Source organism: Sceloporus occidentalis, unplaced genomic scaffold, assembly GCF_023333645.1.
Source record: "Sceloporus occidentalis isolate IW3139 unplaced genomic scaffold, rSceOcc1.0.p SCAF_14, whole genome shotgun sequence".
Lineage (NCBI taxonomy): Eukaryota > Metazoa > Chordata > Lepidosauria > Squamata > Phrynosomatidae > Sceloporus > Sceloporus occidentalis.
Genome location: NW_028316994.1, coordinates 5,036,695 through 5,055,596, shown reverse-complemented (window position 1 = coordinate 5,055,596; position 18,902 = coordinate 5,036,695). Strand labels below are relative to the sequence as shown.

At 43.4% G+C, this 18,902-nt stretch overlaps 1 protein-coding gene across 1 annotated transcript in view; it reads right to left on the bottom strand.

Annotated features, from left to right (window-relative positions):
* The window catches only part of PLEKHA4 (pleckstrin homology domain containing A4), a 37,944-nt gene extending 19,336 nt beyond the window's left edge, over window positions 1-18,608 (bottom strand). Inside the window, exons 1-9 of the mRNA XM_089479909.1 lie at window positions 18,513-18,608; window positions 11,654-11,764; window positions 10,794-10,866; window positions 8,743-8,843; window positions 6,953-7,068; window positions 5,594-5,854; window positions 3,864-4,431; window positions 3,348-3,425; window positions 2,251-2,352 (exon numbers count right to left, since the gene is read on the bottom strand). Of these exons, the coding sequence (XP_089336035.1) occupies window positions 2,251-2,352; window positions 3,348-3,425; window positions 3,864-4,431; window positions 5,594-5,854; window positions 6,953-7,068; window positions 8,743-8,843; window positions 10,794-10,866; window positions 11,654-11,764; window positions 18,513-18,596 (1,494 nt within the window). The 5' untranslated portion in view covers window positions 18,597-18,608. The remainder of the gene's footprint in view (window positions 1-2,250; window positions 2,353-3,347; window positions 3,426-3,863; window positions 4,432-5,593; window positions 5,855-6,952; window positions 7,069-8,742; window positions 8,844-10,793; window positions 10,867-11,653; window positions 11,765-18,512) is intronic.
* Between the last annotated feature and the right edge of the window lie 294 nt (window positions 18,609-18,902).

Below are 18,902 nucleotides of genomic sequence, written 5' to 3'. Positions count from 1 at the left end.
CACCCTCTTCCAGTTTGTGTGTCTTTCCTCATTAATAACTTTGGCAATCTTTATCACACTCTTCTGTTGCTTGGTTACATGTGCAGTTTTCATCTATGAAATGTTGCTTTAGATATGTTGATGATTCTTGACTTTCCTGATCCATTTTCCTTTCCTTTCGATGTTTAATTTCAAATTGCAAGCATGTGGGAAGCCCTGTTTTAATTTTTATACTTACACCTACTGATTTTTTTTACCCATTTTACTTTGAGAAGGTTAATTTCAAGCACAACACTAATAATAAGCAAATGTGTAAAACAACAGCAATAACAATAAATAGCAGCATCCCACATAGATAAGCAAGGGAAGAGGGCAATACTTGCTGAATGGTGTAACCAGTCTGACAGCCTCCCACATCCCTCCTTAACTGCCATGCCATCTGGAAATACTGGGTCCTGTCTCAATTGTATTCCTTTAACACTCTTCCCCAACAGTTGCACAAAACCGCGTTGTTGTTATTGTTGTTGTGTGCCCTCAAGTTGTTTCCAGCTTATGGCAACCCTATCATGGGGTTTTCTTGGCCAGATTTGTTCAGAGGAGGTTTGCCATTGCTTTCGCATGAGACTGAGAGCATGTAACTTGCTCAAGGTGACCCAGTGGATTTCATGGCCGAGCTGGAAATCGAACCCTGGTCTCCAGAGTCACAGTCCAACACTCAGACCTCTATGCCTGGCTGGACCTCCACATAAAGAGAAAGCACTCAAGCCTCATCTACTAATGCTGTTAAGATCTCCATTGGCAAAGGCCAAACACATGTCTCTGACCCCTGCCACCGGTACTCAAATATTTATGAGCACTTTCACTTTGAAGGATCATAACCCAGCTACAGGGAGCAGAAGAAGCCTTTCTTGCATACATCCTGAATTCCACAGCAATCCCAGATCCCCAAAAGAAAGTTACAATCACAGTCATTGCAGCCTTCTGTTTTCCCTGGCCTATCCCTTGGTCTTCTCTCACATTCCCTCACAAACACCCACTGTTAGGGTTGCCAGAGTAAAAACTGGAAAGGACTCCTATACCTTTGATGGTTGTACAGTGGGTCTTTGATATCCGTTGGGGTTTGGTTCCAGGACCCTCTGTGGCTAACAAAAGCCGTGGATGTTCAAGTCTCATTATATACAATGCCATTTATATAAAATGGAAAATCAAGGCTTGCTGTTTGGAATTTATATTTTTAAAATATATTTTCAAGCCGTGGATCCTTGAATCCATGGAGAAAAAATCTGTGGTTAAGGCAGGCCAATTGTATAGAAGAGGGAATTTACACATATGTTGCTTGTTAGCTGGTTACATGACAAGCAACACTTGCTGACTGATATTCCTTTTTCAGCATAATAATAATAATAATAATAATAATAAATTTTTATTTATATACCGCTTTTCCATTGATCAAAGCGGTTTAACAACATATAAAACTTACAATATAAAAACATCAACACATTAAAAACACAGTAAACAATAAACCATATCTCATGCCAGCTCAACAATGCTGTCAGGAGGGGGGGAGAGCATTCAGGAGTCAGGGGTATGCCTGCTCGAAGAGGTACGTTTTCAACCCCTTCTTAAATTGGGCTAAGGAGGTGGCCGAGCGGAGCTCGCCGGGGAGCGAGTTCCAGAGCTTGGGGGCCGAGGTAGAGAAGGCCCTCCTGGTGGTGATAGACAATCTAGCCTCCGGAACTCTTAGCATTTGCTTCCCGGCTGATCTGAGTGTGCGGGGTGGATTATATGGAGAGAGGGACAGGAGCCCTTTCAGTTTTCAGTCCAGCAACCTCACCCACTGCATACCCACCAACTTCTCACAGATGAAAACTGGGTCACACATGGCCAGGCAACACCAGAGTGTGGTCAAGATGGCAAAATTATTAATGCAGAATAACACACAAGCTAGGAGAAGCTTCAGCAGTTTGCTTTTTACCCAAATCTACAGGGAAAGGAAAGGTTCCAACCTCTCTTCTCCTTTCCCCTCTATTCAGTTAACTGAGTGTCAATTACCTTTGCTCTTTGAACTCAGTTTGCAAGTACTTGCTGGTAGAAGACGGGGGATATAAGTAATCATCCTCATTATCATTCTCACCAACACTACTCTCATTGCTGAACATGCCACACAACACATAGCCAACTCTTGTGTTGTTTAAATATCTATTTTATCCATCATCATCATTAGTCTGCAGAGTGAGGATGAAGGGCAATTTTTTTAAAAATATCACATACCATGGTCCCTAAAGAAGTTCTTTTCCCAGGGGTGGACCGGTTAGGCAGGGGAGGCAAGGGTGGTAGGTGCAGGTAGCTGGATGAGGCTGAATGGGGGCTGATCTGTAGGAAAAGGGAAGGCAGCATTAAGGAGCAGAGCTTAAGGAAGGTCACGAGCAGGGCTGTGTGTTCATGGCATGGTATTGGTTGTCCAGTATAGCTTTCTGAGAAATATTCCATTTCTTTTGTAGCTATTGTTTTAAAGAAGCCAAGTGGTTGTGAATGCATGCTTGAAGGATGGCAGAGAAATCTAACAAGCCTCTCTCTATATATTTGTGTGTGTGTGTGTGTGTGTGTGTGTTTTGTGTGTGTGTGTGTGCGACTTAAGTCAACTCTAAAGTGAATTTATCATGAGGTTTTCTTGGCAAGATTTGTTCAAAGGAGGTTTGACATTGCCTTCCCCTAAGGCTGAGAATGTGTGACTTGCCCAAGTGGGTTTCATAGCCAAGAGGGGAATTGAACCCTGGTCTCCAGAGTTGTAGTACAACACTCAAACCACTGTGCCACACTGGCTCTCTCTCACAAGCCAGAAGGACACCTATACAAGACTCCTCTTGATTGTAGTAGGGCATATGTAGCCTACATAGACAGTTAGCCCCTTGAACCCATAAGTAAAACCAACATTTGCTTCATTTCAATAATTTATGTGGCTGAACTGAGCTTTAATTGACACAGAATTAAATTACTTAATCACAGAATTAAGATTATGTGGCTCACAATTTCCTTCCTGTTTTGTTGTTGTTTTAAAGGGAGCATGGACACAGTCCTGTACATTGTAAGTAGGAAGAGGAAACATTAGAATCAACAGACGTGATGCTCTGGAGGGCTAGCTCTTGTAAGTTTGGTAAGACAGGCACGGGAAAATGAGGGAGCAGGGCAAAGTGAGTAAAAAAGAAAAGGCAGAACTTGGGGAATTTAAGGCATTTTGGACTATATTTCCCCGACTTCTCCAGACAGCATGTCTATGGGGAATTCTGGGAAATGTACCCCTAAATATCTCCCTAATTCTCCCAGTTTCTGAAGAGTGCTGTGTCCAAGCAGCTATGCTGATTACTCACCAGTCGGCCCTGAAGCCGTGACATGACCAATGCACGGGTTGGTCCAGTTGATGGAGAAATATGACCTCGGTCAGCAAACTGGTAGAAAGGGGGAAATCAGTGAAATATTTAAAGTAAGGGCAAGCATCAAAAAGGTAACGGTAACGGTAAAGGTTTCCCCTTGTCGAGAATGTCTAGTTGTAACCAACTGTAGGGGGTGGTGCTCATTTCCATTACTAAGTCAAAGAGCCAGCATTGTCCAAAGATGTCATGTGGCCAGCATGACTGCACCAAACACTGTTACCTTCCTACTGAAGTGGTACATATTTATCTACTTGCACTTTTACTTGCTTTCGAACTGCTAGGTTGGCAGAAGCTGGGATTAGTGACAGGAGCCCATTCCATCACATGGTGCTCAAGCCTCAAACTGCCAACCTTCTGACCTTCTGATCATCAGAATCAGCATCTTAATCACTAAGCCACTGCATCCCAAAACCCAGCACCTATATGTCCACTGTTGTTGGGACCTCTACTTACTCTGTTCTGTTGCGGCCTCCCCAGGGTGGCTGCGAATCCATCCTCACCCACAGGCCGGGCTCTGCTGGGGTGAGGGCTCCGAGTATAGCGCCTGCCATAGGGGTCTTCAGAGGAAGGGTAGACATCATAGCGGTCAGCAGGCGTCAGAGAGCGCCCCCGGGTGGCAGGTGACAGTATGGCATAGGGGTTGCTTGGTGGGGCTTCACTGGGGGCAATGTCAACCCTCCCCATGGGTGTGTTGGGGCGCACAACGAGAGTCCGTGGAGAAGTCCGGGAGGACAGATCCTCGCATGAGGCTGCCTGTGCTGCAGCTGTCCGTGGGGGTTTCCGCCGGACATGACTAGGTGACAGGTGAGTGTCAGGTATCCGTGGAGACTCAGCTGGGGTCAAGGGAAGAGAGTAGGAGCGAGAGGAACGAATGGAAAGTAGAGGGGAAGGTTGAGGGGTCCGAGAAGGAGGGGAGGGGGAAGGGCTCTCTGAGGGAGGAGGTGGTGGGGATCGGGGCCGGGAGATGAATTTTGTGCAGGAAATAGGAGAGGGGCAGCCATGGGTCTGGGAAGACAGGGAGCTGCCAATGAAGGGTGTGGGGAGAGAGAGAATTACAAAAAGGAAAGAATCATCATCATCATCATCAATGCATCTTCTGCTCTTCCAAAAACACAGCCTACATAATGCATAATGTAACATGCATCTGAGGAAGTAGGCTCAAGTCTACGAAAGCTTATACTACCTACCAACTTCTTTCTTTCAGTTAGCCTCAAAGGTGCTTCAAGACCCCTTTGAACACAGCCTACATAAAATGCACAAACACATACATAATTACAAATTCAAAGATATAGGAGATTATCAGATGGGGGAAATCAGAGAAGAAAAAGGCATATTCCCAGCAAAGTTGTGCAATTGTGCTGAAGATTTTCAGACATCACACTTATCCAGGACTTAACCCATGAAGATCCAGGAATGTTGCAGCAACAAACCATTCCCAGGACTTCAATATGGTTTGTTGCTGGAGCACTCCTGGACCTTCGTGGGTTAAGTTCTGGATAAGCGCAATGTGTTTGAAAATCTTTAGCACAATTGCACAACTTTGCCGGGAGTATGCCTTTTACTCTGGGTTTTTCCCTGTCTGATAATCTCCAGAGCTATGTTAGTCTGGAAAATCAGTATGCAAAGGGATCTTGTAGCACCTTTGAGACTAACTGAAAGAAAGAAGTTGGTAGCATGAGCGACCTTACTTTCTCAACTGTGTGAGAAGAAATAGGCTCAAGTCTACAAAAACTCATGCTACCAACTTCTTTCTTTCAGTTAGTCTCAAAGGTGCTACAAAATTCCACCTCAACATTAGGAAGACCTTCCTAACACTAAGAGCTATTGGATAGTGGAACACACTCCCTTGGAGAGTGTGAAGTCTCCTTCTTTGAGGTCTTTAAACAGAGGCTGGATGGTCATCTGTAGGGGGTGCTTTGATTCTGTGTTGCTGCATGGCAGGGAGTTGGACTGGATAGCCCTTGTGGTCTCTTCCAACCCTATGATTCTATGATCCCTTCGTATAATAATTAGAAATATCTGCTAAAATAGTATTAAAATTATTAGCAATAGAAAAGTAGCGCCTTTGGGAAGCAAAATGGTGCCAACAGCCAGCACTTTCTTCTTGCTTCCTATAGTGTCCTCTGCTGGCAAACTGGTTCTCTCCATTATCAATTTGTTGTCATGTGCCTTCAAGTCCTTACCTTAAATCGGGCTGCTCTTTCTTTTCATAATGGTAGCTCCCATTGATAGAGCTTGATAAAGAAATCCTCCTGGGGCAAGGAGAACCCTTCTGACTGTCTTGCAGGTGGAGGCTTTCAGATGAGGATGCTTCATCCTCTTGCTTTTCTGAGAGACGGGCAATTTCCAGCGATTCAGCACTTTTGGCACAGTCATCTGGCACAACTGTGACATCCTCGAAGCTTGTGTGGGTGGACACAGACTGGCTTTGTAGACCCCGGGTGCTGGAGTGGGGCAGAAAGAAAAATTACACTTGTCCTCTAAGTCAGAGCTTGGAGAAGTTACCTTTTCTGAACAACTTCCAAAATCCCCATGCTGACTGGAGTATTTTGGAAGTGGTAGTCCCCCCCAAAAGTAACTTTACCAAGCAGTGGTCAACACTTAGCTTAGGTTTTTATGTTCATCTTCAACAGCCCATAATTAAATGTTCCTCATTTCTATGGTCAATGCAAAATCGGACTTCTCCCCACCCTGCCCATCACCCAACTCAAGTGAGTCTCAGGAAACCTGCAGTTTAATTTTCCCTCCCAACTCACAAACATGGGTGCCTGAGGCTTCCTGCTCTAAATAAACCGAATCTCAATTTCTCATAGAAAACTTAAAAAACAATTATTACAATTTTCCCCTTCCCTTCTCACAAGTAGTACCACTAATGAAACTCACTTGCTAGACAATCCTTGGATGCACTATCCCCATAACCAGAGAACCCCAGGGGCTTGCCCAACCGTTAAGAAGAATGAGGTTGTAGAAAGGGGGTGGGGGTAGGGGCAGAAGTAGCATCCCTGTGGCTATTCCTCGACTCTCTACTCCTGATCATTCATTTCACTTAGAGGACAGAGGTACAGAGGGCCCTTAGTATCCACTGGAGTTTGGTTCCAGGACCCCCCTTGAATACCCAAATCCCCATGAATACCAAAATTTAACAGGATGCTCAAGTCCCATTAAATACAGTGGCATAGTAAAATGTCCTTTATATAAAATGGCAAAATCAAAGTTTGTTTTTTGGAATTTATACATTTCTGAATATTTTCAAGCCATGGATGCTTGAATCCATGGATAAAAAATCCATGGAAATGCAGGACTGACTGTCTATGTATCCCACATTTGTTCTACAACCCCATAACTTTGTCTGGTCCTCTTTGGTGCACTGCCCCTTTGCCAAAGTTGATCTAGTTGGAATGGAAGGGTACTATTCCAATACTGGAATGGAGAAGGCACAATTTTGTCTTTTGCTTCAGGAAACAAATTTGTTTGGTCTGGCCCTAACTTGGCTACTAACCCAGCAACTAATCCAGCATATGACTGTACACAACAATCCTTACTAGTTTCCATAGTCACACTCAGCAGCTGCCGACTGGTTCATTGCCCTGATCCAGCTGTTCATGTCCAACTGGGTTTCTGCACTGAAATAGTATGTTCTCATGCCGGGATGTTCAGCCTGGGAGAGGGAGGGAAAAGAGGTCCTTGTAATGGTCCAAATAATCTCAAGGTGGCAGCAGATATATACATAGACACACTGCTGAACCCATAGTAGACTTTTGGCTCAGGATGAATTTCCTGCATGGCTGCCAGCAAACCTTGTTCTCTGATTTAGACCAACAGAATAGTTCTTGGAAGTAAACAACCATCAGGCCAACATCTCTGCGCAGCAACCTCTCTGCCAGGGAAGCCAGACTTTCTGGCTTCCAGATGCTTCAGACCCAGATCAGCTTTCCATGTCTCAAATTGGTAGGTTTCTCATGATTGCCCTTCCATCTTTTCCTGGTAATGTTATTGCCAGAGCCTTAATTCCAGCCACAACATTTCATTATATTAACAAATAATTAACTGAGGGGAAAGAGCTTGTGTTTCACATGCCAATAGCCACAAGTCCAATGACTAGCATTATAAGGGGAAAGGACCAGCAAGAGGGTGATGTGAAATAAAACCACCCAAGAGGCCCTGCAGACATGCTCCTAATCAGAATAGACCAAGGATGGGCAACATCAGTGAGGGATGCCAATCTGAATTTCTATAGTAATTATCCTAATTTGGGGGTAGGGTTCAACTCTTTGGGTAGCGCCTTTAAGATTCAGTATAAAAGCCAATGTGGATTCACCACTCCACGGTTATTGGAATTATGCACCACACTAGGCCACAATTCTCAGCTTCTTTTGCTGCTCCCTCCAGGGTGCCCACTACCTCTACTGCTGAATTCACTATGACAACAACAAAATCAGTGGTGTAGTAGTTTGAGTATTATACTAGGACTCTGAGAGACCAAGGTTTGAATTTCTACTCAGCTGTGGAGACCCACTGGGTGACCTTAGGCAAGTCACACAGTTTCTCAGCCTCAGAAGAAGACAATGACAAAACCCCTTTGAACAAATCTTCAAAGAAACCCCAGTGATATGGTTGCCTTAGGATTGCCATACACTGGAAACCACTTGCACACAGCAACAACAAAGAGCAAAATCAGCCCTTTTTGCCAGATGGGGGAGGGGAGGCACATGCACGGTTTTCAAGGTGGGTTGTATTTCCAAAAGCTTCCAGAAATTGGAAACAATGCAAAGTTCACCACATATGTTTCTATTACAAAAAAGCTCATTTTACCACTGCCACAGACTTAGCAGCAGTGACAATGTTAGGGCATGGTTCCCAGGTTGTTCTGAAGGAACACCTCCTAACATCTAAGGTGATGCATCCATCTTGTTGAAGAGAGAACCTGACCTGTCTGGACCTTGATTTCCATGATGGAGGAAAGACAGACTACAAATATACTAAATAAATGGCTAAGCATATAGTATGAGCTAGGTGGCTTCTTGTATTTATGGAGCTCCTTCCAAAATATGTGGTTTCGCCAACAACCTGAGAGAGTTTTTCACAGGGATTAAATACATCATGAAGAGAAGTCTATCCCCATACATTGCCAAGATAATTAAAATGGAACTTCATCATGGGACTGAACACCAGTTGGTGGGGAGCAAAAGCAGTTAAGGTTAATACCCACATGACCCACTGTTGGTATTTTTGTACAAATTTGGTAGGCTGCTGTTAGAAGCTAATTTAGGCGAGACTTTGGTTTGATCCAGCAAAACAACAACTATGCATGTGAATATGAGAAAGGACTGACCTTGAATACAAAGCGCCGATTCTTCTTCTCCTTGGAGAACGCTGTCCGAATCTCATAGCTAGGGAGAGGGATGCTGCCCAAAACCATCTCTTCACGGCTGTCTGGAAAACACAAATAATTTGCACCCAAACTCTCAAAACAGTCAGAAATAATGTCAGTGTGCCAATGCATCCTTTTGGAACAGCCTTTGCCAACATGGCATCCACCAAATGCACTTGATTATAATCCCATCAACCTCAGCCAGGATAAACATGTTTTTTTAAATAGTTAATGCAATTAAAGAGCTTTAAACAAATAAGGCTGTCTGTTTTTACACACGCAGCCTGTGAGTTTTAGGCCTTCTAGGGAGGCCATATGTTTTACTTTATGGAGTTGAAGTTCAGACCTACTATTTAAAGGCAGCTACTATTTGAAGGGCTGAACAGTCAAAGTCTGGCTTAAAGCTTTTTTTAAAAAGAAATCCTAAGGAGGAGGAGGTAGATGCCTTGTAGTTCCCCATCCAGAGTTAGACACAGTCTTGCTGAATGTGATGGGATGTACTGCACCTCTGTTTAAATGATAACATTTTAAAATGCGTGTGTGCATGTTTTACATGTGTAAAGCACATGCTTTTTCAAATCTTTTTCACAATGCATTTTCTTTTCTCTCTCTCTCTCTCTCTCCTTTTTGTGTGTGTGTGTGTTCCATAAGATACCCTCAACATAAAATTTCTGACTATGAGGCTACTAGCACAATTTGGAAGTAATTTGTTATAAATAACAAGTTACTAATAGTGTATTTTCCAACAACTATGGCAGTGGTGGAGAACCTTTTAGCGACCGAGTGTCCAAACGGCAACCCAAACCCCACTTATTTATTGCAAAGTGCCACATCCCTCTGGATTTCTAATGACAAACTCTAGTGAAGTCTGTGTTGGGAAGATGGTGTGTGTGCCCAAAGAGAGGGCTCTGAGTGCCACCTCTGGCACGCGTGCCATAGGTTCACCATCACTGAACTATGGCATAACTAAGTTACATTACAATTGTATCAACATAAAATTCTATACTTAAGTTACAGGGGCACATGGCTTCAGCACATAGATGTGTCCTGTGCCAGTGCTTCTCAGGCTATTTGGGAGACTGATATTTTTCGCCTCATTGTGCCAGGGACCAGCACCCTATTTGTACCCTTTGGATGCTTTCTTTCTTGGAAACTACCAGAGAGCAGCAAACAAAGCCTTGTGGTCCAGCACTGATCCATGGACCACCATGCTGAGTAGCATCATCATTCTATACAAGAAGTCAGAACCTTGTAACATTCTAATGGTGTTAAGAAAATAACTAAAAATGCAACTATTTACTTATTTCTAACTATTATAAAAGTAAAAAAGAACTGTACCCACAGTACTAACTTCTGGGGCAAGCTTGGAACGGTACTTGTAACTACTTTTAAAAGTAACTTCCAAAACTCTGTAACAGCAATCTCTGTCATAGCCCCTGAAGCTTCCTTTGATCCATGGTGAAGATTCTGATTCTTTTGACACACTAACTTTCCACTCTGTGACCTTGAAGAATGCCACTTAAAGCTGTTTTTCCCCTCTTTCCTCCCAGGTAAGTCCCTCAGGAATTTTGCCTCCGAAAACAGGAGCTGACAGAGCTTCCCAGTTGTCCCAGTGCTAAATGGTGGGCCCTTGGTATCTGCCAAGGTTGGGTTCCAGGCCACCCCCCCCCCCCATGGATAACAAAATCAGTGGATGTTCAAGTCCCATTAAATACAATGGATAGTAAAATGTTATACAAAATGGCCAAATCCAGGTTTGCTTTTTGGAATTTATATATTTTTAAAAATATTTTCAAACCATGGATGTTTGAATCCATGGATAAAAAAAATCAGTGGATACAGAGGGCTGACTGTATAACACACCAACACAATTCCAACAAAACAACCCCCAAACATCTGGTAGGCAGCTACATATCCTTATCTAGCAAAAACCCTCCCTCTGGAATTGCAATTCCATGATCTTCCCGAGAAATGGCTCAGATGGAATTTTGGGGGATAAAAATCCCAATTACCTCGATAATAGAAAAGGCAGTAATTAGACAGGACAAACCAACGCCGTTTCCAAAGTTTAAGTCCTGAGCTGTCCTGTAAAACAAGGAAAGGATGAGAGGCAATGACATCAAAAATGACAATTATGCTTGAGAATGAATTCTTGAATCCCAGTTCTCTGCCAATATCCTACTCTTTCCCAGTATAAAGAAGGGTCGCTACTGAGGCCCTGGGCAAAGGAAATTGTAGCGGGCCCCTGTCTCTGCTGGTTGTTATTGATGAAGTTATACGGTGCCAGCAGTAGTGGCTTCTGACTCCTAGCAGATGAGCCAAACTGCCATATGAATTCCCATAGCACCTTGCAGGAGCATTATGTTGGGAATATTAAAATGGTTACAGCCACTGGAAAGAGAAATGGAAAGGTGGTGCAGGACAGCCAGCTTGCTGTGATACTGGGCTTCAGATGACCAACAGAGCTGACCAAAGACATTTTGCTGCCTGAATGAGGCTGAACAAGAGAGGCACCTCTTCCTACCCAAGTCAAGGTGCATCATTTCCAGAGATGTACAAGTTATTTTGGTGCCCAAAAAATCCCTCTCCCCATCACTGAAAATAAACATACAAATATAACAAATTAAATAGCAATTTGATGCGCTTTCATAATACGTATAATTCACTGACACAGTTGACTCACCTTGCCTAGTGATAGAGCCAGTCTTGTCTTCTATTCATATCTGGTTCTGAAAAAAGCCCTAAATATTATAAAGGCCCACACCTATTTGTCTTACTATTTAGATCATATTTCCTCAGCAACAAATCCTCTCTGTTCGTTCATTTGATTCCTCAAGCTAAGCAATCCTCTTCATTTCTCACTATCTTTTACCTGTTTATAAAGCCAGCCACGCATGATGACAGGTGAGTTGGGGTCTCTCTTGATGGAGTTTGCCCTCTTTCCAAAAGTGTGTACTTTCCGGACAGGCCGGGTTGAGTGTCGCTATGGAAGACAAACAGATAAATACAACATTAATTTGTGAATAGTGATTGTTGTTATTATTGTGTGCGCCTTCAAGTCATTTCCCACTTATGGCAATCCTAAGGTGACTCTATCACAGGGTTTTCTTGGCCAGATTTGTTCAGAGGGGGTTTGTCTTTCTCTTCCTTTGAGGCTGAGAGAGAGTGCCTTGCTTTAGATCACCCAGGCAATGGATTTTCATGGCCAAGTAAGGATTCAATCTCAAGAGTCCTAGTCCAATGCTCAAACCACTACACCATATTGGCTCTCAGTGAACTGGACATTATTTATTTGGGAGGCTTGAATTCTGGTCCCATATTAGAGCAATGTAGGATGTCTCAATTCCCATATTTGTTGAGTTGTTGAAAATGGACACCAGTCACAATTCCAACAAAACAATCCCCAAGCATTTGGTAGGCTGGAAAATATCCTTATCTAGCAAATTATGGGGGATTGCCAGCTGGGATCACAGCTGACATGGCAATGCTCTTTTTGTTTTTGTTTTTCTCAGCTGGCTGGCAGAAGAGACCCAAATTGTAGAATCATAGAATCATAGAATCATAGAATCATAGAGTTGGAAGAGACCACCAGGGCCATCCAGTCCAACCCCCTGCCATGCAGGAAATCCAAATCAAAGCATCCCTGACAGATGGCCATCCAGCCTCTGTTTAAAGACCTCCAAGGAAGGAGACTCTATCACCTTCCGAGGAAGTGCATTCCACTGCCGAACAGCCCTTACTGTCAGGAAGTTCCTCCTAATGTTCAGGTGGAATCTCTTTTCCTGTAGCTTGCATCCATTGTTCCGGGTCCTGTTCTCTGGAGCAGCAGAGAACAAGCTTGCTCCCTCTTCAATATGACATCCTTTCAAATATTTAAACAGGGCTATCATATCACCTCTTAACCTTCTTTTCTCCAGGCTAAACATCCCCAGCTCCCTAAGTCGTTCCTCATAGGGCATGGTTTCCAGACCCTTCACCATTTTTGTCGCCCTCCTTTGGACACGCTCCAGTTTCTCAATGTCCTTTTTGAATTGTGGCGCCCAGAACTGGACACAATATTCTAGGTGGGGCCTGACCAAAGCAAAATACAGTGGCACTATTACTTCTCTTGATCTAGACACTATACTTCTATTGATGCAGCCTAAAATAGCATTGGCCTTTTTAGCTGCCGCATCACACTGTTCACTCATGTTCAACTTGTGGTCTACTTGGACTCCTAGATCCCTTTCACACGTAGTTTCATTCAGCGAGGTGTCACCCATCCTATATCTGTGCATTTTATTTTTCCGCCCTAAGTGCAATACCTTACATTTCTCTGTGTTGAATTTCATTTTGTTAGCTTTGGCCCAGCTTTCTAGTCTATTCAGGTCATTTTGAATCTTGATCCTGTCCTCTGGGGTATTAGCTATTCCTCCTAATTTGGTGTCATCTGCAAATTTGATAAGTATGCTCCCAATTCTGTCATCCAGGTCATTGATAAAGATGTTGAATAGCACTGGGCCCAGGACAGAGCCCTGTGGGACCCCACTGGTCACTTCGCTCCAGGATGAAAAGGAACCATTGTTGAGCACCCTTTGGGTTCGGCCGGTCAACCAATTACAGATCCATTTAACAGTTCCTTTGTCTAGCCCACATTTTACAAGCTTGTTTGCAAGAATGTCATGGGAAACCTTGTCAAAGGCCTTACTGAAATCAAGATATACTATATCCACAGCATTCCCTTCATCTACCAAACTGGTAATTTTGTCAAAGAAAGAGATTAGGTTTGTCTGGCATGACTTGTTTCTCTGAAACCCATGTTGACTTTTTGTGATTATGGCATTGCCTTCTAGATGTTCACAGACTCTCTGTTTAATGATCTGCTCCAGAATCTTTCCTGGTATTGATGTCAGACTAACTGGACGATAATTGTTGGGATCCTCTTTTTTCCCCTTTTTGAAGATGGGGACAACGTTTGCCCTTCGCCAGTCTGCTGGGATCTCTCCTGTTCTCCAGGAGTTTTCAAATATGATTGCCAATGGCTCCGATATTACTTTTGCCAGTTCTTTTAATACCCTTGGATGGAGTTCATCTGGTCCCGGAGACTTAAATTCATTTAGATTAATAAGGTGTTCCTCTACTATCTCTTTACTTATTCTGTGCTGAAATTCCCCTATTCTGTCCTCTGCTCCATTATCCTCAGGTTGAGCACCCTTTGCCTTTTCTGAGAAGACTGAGGCAAAGAAGGTGTTGAGTAATTCTGCCTTTTCTCTGTCTTCTGTTAGCATTTTGCCATCTTCTCCACGCAGTGACCCTACCATTTCCTTCTTCTTCCTTTTGCTGCGTACATATCCAAAAAAGCCCTTTTTATTCTTCTTAACCTCTCTAGCAAGCCTGAGTTCATTCTGCGCTTTAGCTTTTCTGACTTTACCCCTACACATGCCTGCTATTTCTTTGAATTCCTTTTTTGTGATTTCCCCCTTTTTCCATTTCTTATACATGCTCCATTTAAAACTTAGCTCAGTTGAAAGTTCCTTAGTCATCCATCCTGGTTTCTTGAGACACCTCCCGTTTTTCTTTCTCACTGGAACTGTTTGAAATTGTGCCTTCAGTATCTCTCTTTTGAGAAACTCCCATCCATCCTGAACTCCTTTATCTTTTAGTATTTCTGACCATGGAATCGCCCTCAATACTTCTCTAAGTTTACTGAAATTCGCTCTCCTAAAGTCTAGGATGCGTGTCTGACTCTGCCTGGCTTCTCCTTTCCACTGTATTACAAACTCCAGGAGAACATGGTCACTTCCACCTAAGGATCCCACCACTTGCACCCCATTAACCAAGTCATCCTTGTTGGTTAGGATCAGATCTAAAATAGCTGACCCCCTTGTTGCCTCTTCCACCTTTTGGACCATGAAATTGTCTTCCAGGCAAGTGAGGAATTTGCTAGACCTTGAGGATTTTGCTGAGTTTGACTTCCAGCAAATATCAGGATAGTTGAAGTCGCCCATCACTACTACATCTCTCCTTTCTGAGTGTGTGGTCATCTGTTCTAGAAAGGCATCATCCAATTCCTCAGTCTGACTTGGGGGTCTGTAGTAGACTCCCACTGTAACATCCTTGTTGTTTCCCTCCCCTTTGATTCTTATCCAGATGCTCTCCACCTGGCTTCCATGATTGATGTCCAGGATCTCTTCACTGGTGTAAATATCTCTGACATATAGTGCTATTCCTCCTCCTTTCTTGTTTGGCCTATTTCTCTTAAAAAGGTTATACCCCTCTATTTCCACATTCCAATCATGAGACTCATCCCACCAGGTTTCAGTGATGCCTATTATATCATATTTGCTTTGTTGTACTAGGAGTTCGAGTTCATCTTGCTTATTTCCCATGCTCTGTGCATTAGTGTAGAGACATCGCAGACCATGGTTCCCTTTTACTTGCTGCCTGTGCAAGTTTTTTTGCCTCCCACTGTTGGGTCCTTGCACTGTTTGCCTTGTTTCCTCTGTGTCAGTTTGACTATTTTCGCCATCCCTTTCGCCTTCCTTAATATTGTCTCCCTTCCCCACGGAACTCAGTTTAAAGCCCTCCTGATCAAGTTCTTGAGACTGTTGACAAAAACATTTCTTCCAACTGGCGTGAGATGCAACCCGTCTGTTGCAAGAAGTCCCTCCTCATGGAACCGCAGCCCATGATCGAAGAATCCAAATCCTTCTCGGCGGCACCATCTGCGAAGCCAGTTGTTCACATCTGCTATTTTCCTCTCCCTTCCTGGACCATGCCCTTCAACTGGCAGAAGAGACGAGATGACAACCTGTACATCCATTCCTTTCAGCTTCCTACCAAGCGCCTCGTAATCCCTTTTGATGTTCTGAATGCTGTGTCTTGCAGTATCATTAGTTCCCACGTGGACCAAAAGGAAGGGGTATTGGTCAGTAGGCTTGACCAGTCTTGTCAGCCTCTCTGTCACATCACTTTCATCACTGCTGCACTTTCTCCTCCAAGAGTGCTACCAACTTGCACTTGGTGCATGTGAAGTTCTCCACTTCTGTAGGCAAGAAGAGAACCATCCCACAAGAGTTGCAGGTGACTGCAGCAGATCCCTCGTTGTCCATACTGCAAAGTCTTTAGTAATGAGTATAACAGTCAATCTACTGGGAATACTTCTTTAAAGGAATGTACTGGCTGCTATCTTACACTTAAAGGGAAGGTTCTGTTTCAATATCCGATTCTAACCTGATGCCACTTGAGCAGAGTTGTTCAGTTAAAGAAAACTAAAATTTCTGGAAGTTGGTATATAAAGCTAGTCTGCTAGCTCCGCCCCCTTGTGACTCACAGATGTGACTCACAGAAGCTCCTCCCCTTCAGCAACGAGCACACGGTCTCGAGCACACGGTCTCAAAATGGCTGCCAAGCAGCTCCTCTCCTTCTCCTCTCTCTGGCCGGACTGTTCTGGAAGGCTCTGGAAGTTGGTATATAAAGCTAGTCTGCTAGCTCCGCCCCCTTGTGACTCACAGATGTGACTCACAGAAGCTCCTCCCCTTCAGCAACGAGCACACGGTCTCAAGCACACGGTCTCAAAATGGCTGCCAAGCAGCTCCTCTCCTTCTCCTCTCTCTGGCCGGACTGTTCTGGAAGGCTCTGGAAGTTGGTATATAAAGCTAGTCTGCTAGCTCCGCCCCCTTGTGACTCACAGATGTGACTCACAGAAGCTCCTCCCCTTCAGCAACGAGCACACGGTCTCGAGCACACGGTCTCAAAATGGCTGCCAAGCAGCTCCTCTCCTTCTCCTCTCTCTGGCCGGACTGTTGTAGCTCCTAGGATATTCTCTATTGCCTGTGAGGCTAAGAGCAAACAGCAGCTGAACTTGCAATATATAGACCCACATCTGAAGCCATTCTGTCCCATACCAAATGCTCCATGGCTTGTCTGTTGCAAGAGTGGCTGGCACCTGCTCTTCTGGCTCTCAGATTTACAGGTGACTGTAAAGTCTCATGAGAGGAAAGTTTCTCTTACAGGTTTATCACACAGAGGGTGAATTGGTAAAATGCTGTGCAGAAACAGGATTTTAAAATCCGGATGTTGTTTGTCAGATGCGTTGGCGTGAAAGAGAAATAATGCAAAAATAATCCAAACGGAAAGCTCCTTTGTACTTTCAGAATTTAGCAAAAGTAAAAAAGGAGCTGGTTTAGACGACTTTGCATTCGGGTTATTTTTGCATTATTTCTCTTTCACGCAAACATCATCTGCAAAACATCCCACAAATGCGGAGTTTTTCAATTTTCTGTTCAGGCTAACCCTGAACATCACTTGAAAAACAACCCGCAAATGCGGGCTGTTTTCAGTTTAAAATTAGTTTCTGCACGGGATTCATCCCATGCAATAAACTCCATACAGTTCTAAGTTCCAGGGAGAAATCTCACAGGAGCCTGGAATTCTCCCAAGAGGTCCTCTTCTTGCAAGATTTGAGGCAGGTTTATACAGGACCACCTTACACATACCAGCCAGTCTTGAGATAGCCAGCAACAGAGAGGGCTGCCCCATATTGATCTCTGAAAAATCTAGCAAACCTATGTTGGGGACATTTATTAGTAATTAAGTGAATAGGGGCTTTAAGAGTCTGGTGTACTGTTTTAATTGTGTTCTTTTTAAACATTTTAATTACATAATTTTAAATTGTGATCCATGTTGTTAATAGTTTAATTCCATTTTATTACAGATATTTTTGTATGTTTTAATTATATTATATTTGTTTTAATTTGTAAACCACTGTGAGTCCTAGTTTAGGGGAAAAGACAGGGCACAAAATTAATATATACAGGCTGAGTATCTCTTATCCAAAAATCTTGGGATCAGAAGAGTTTTGGATTTTGGAATAAATGCATATACATAATGAGATATCTCAAAAATGGGACCTAAGTCTAAATGTGAAATTCATTTATGTTTCATATACATGTTATGCACATAGCCTGAAGGTAATTTTATGCAATATTTTAAATAATTTTGTTCATGAAACGAAGTTTGTGTACACTGAACTACCAGAAAGCAAAGGTGTTATTATTTCAGCCACTCATGAAAAACATTTTCAATTTTGGAGCGTTTTGGATTTCAGATTTTGGATAAAGAATACTCAACCTGTAGTAGTAATGGTAGTAGTACAAGAGAACAGGAGCAAATTTACAAATGTTTGAGAACTCCTAACTAATGTGGTGAAAGACCAGTGTGGTATAATGGTTTTAGTTTTGGACCAGGACTTTGGAGACCAGAGTTCAAATTCCCAATGCTACATGGAAACCCACCTTGGACAAGTCATTCTTTCTCAGTCTTAGATGAAGACAATGGCAAACCCCCTCTGAACAAACAAAACATGCCAAGAAAACCCAGTGATGCAGTTGTCTTAGGGTCTCCATATGTCTGAAACCACGGAGGCACACAGCAACAACAAAGAGGGGGGAGCACATGTATGGTTTTCAAGAAGTGGTTTTCACACTAGGGTCAGAATATGTTGGAAGCAATATGAAAGCACACAACAACAACAACAACAACAACTGTATAATTTCCCCCTATTTGGACTGAAATTTGTTTTTTAATAGCACAAGCTATCAACTCCTGAATGAAACATAACATTGGAACGCTGAAAAGAATGAGGTTGTGTGAGCTCAATATGACTCAGGAAGATATACAAAAAGGGCTACAGGACCCTCCAGCTACCACCTGGAGGGTCCACACTGACCACAATGTTTCTGATGCCTCACCTTGGTTCCCATGGAGACTGAAGAGATGGTGACAGTGCTGCTGGCTTGACTGAGGCTGCTTATTGGCCGGTCCCCCTCTGACATGGTCCCCGGCTGACCCAACACTACCTGAAAGAGAGCAGAGGATGTTTGGCATTCAAGCAATGGTTTGGAAGAACTGTAGGTACTAAAACTCCACTTTGGGCCCAGTGGTTAAGAGCACTGTAGAGCACCAGACTTAACCTTTCCAAGGGCCTTGCTATATCATTGCAGTATCAGAGCTTTGGACTGCAACTCACACACTCCCATTCTGAATGTTGTAGTCCAAAAACAGTAAGGAAGGAAAGCAATGAGTAGCATTGGTTGGGGCTAAATGCACTTTGTGGAGCCAAGTAAAGTAGGCAGGTGAAG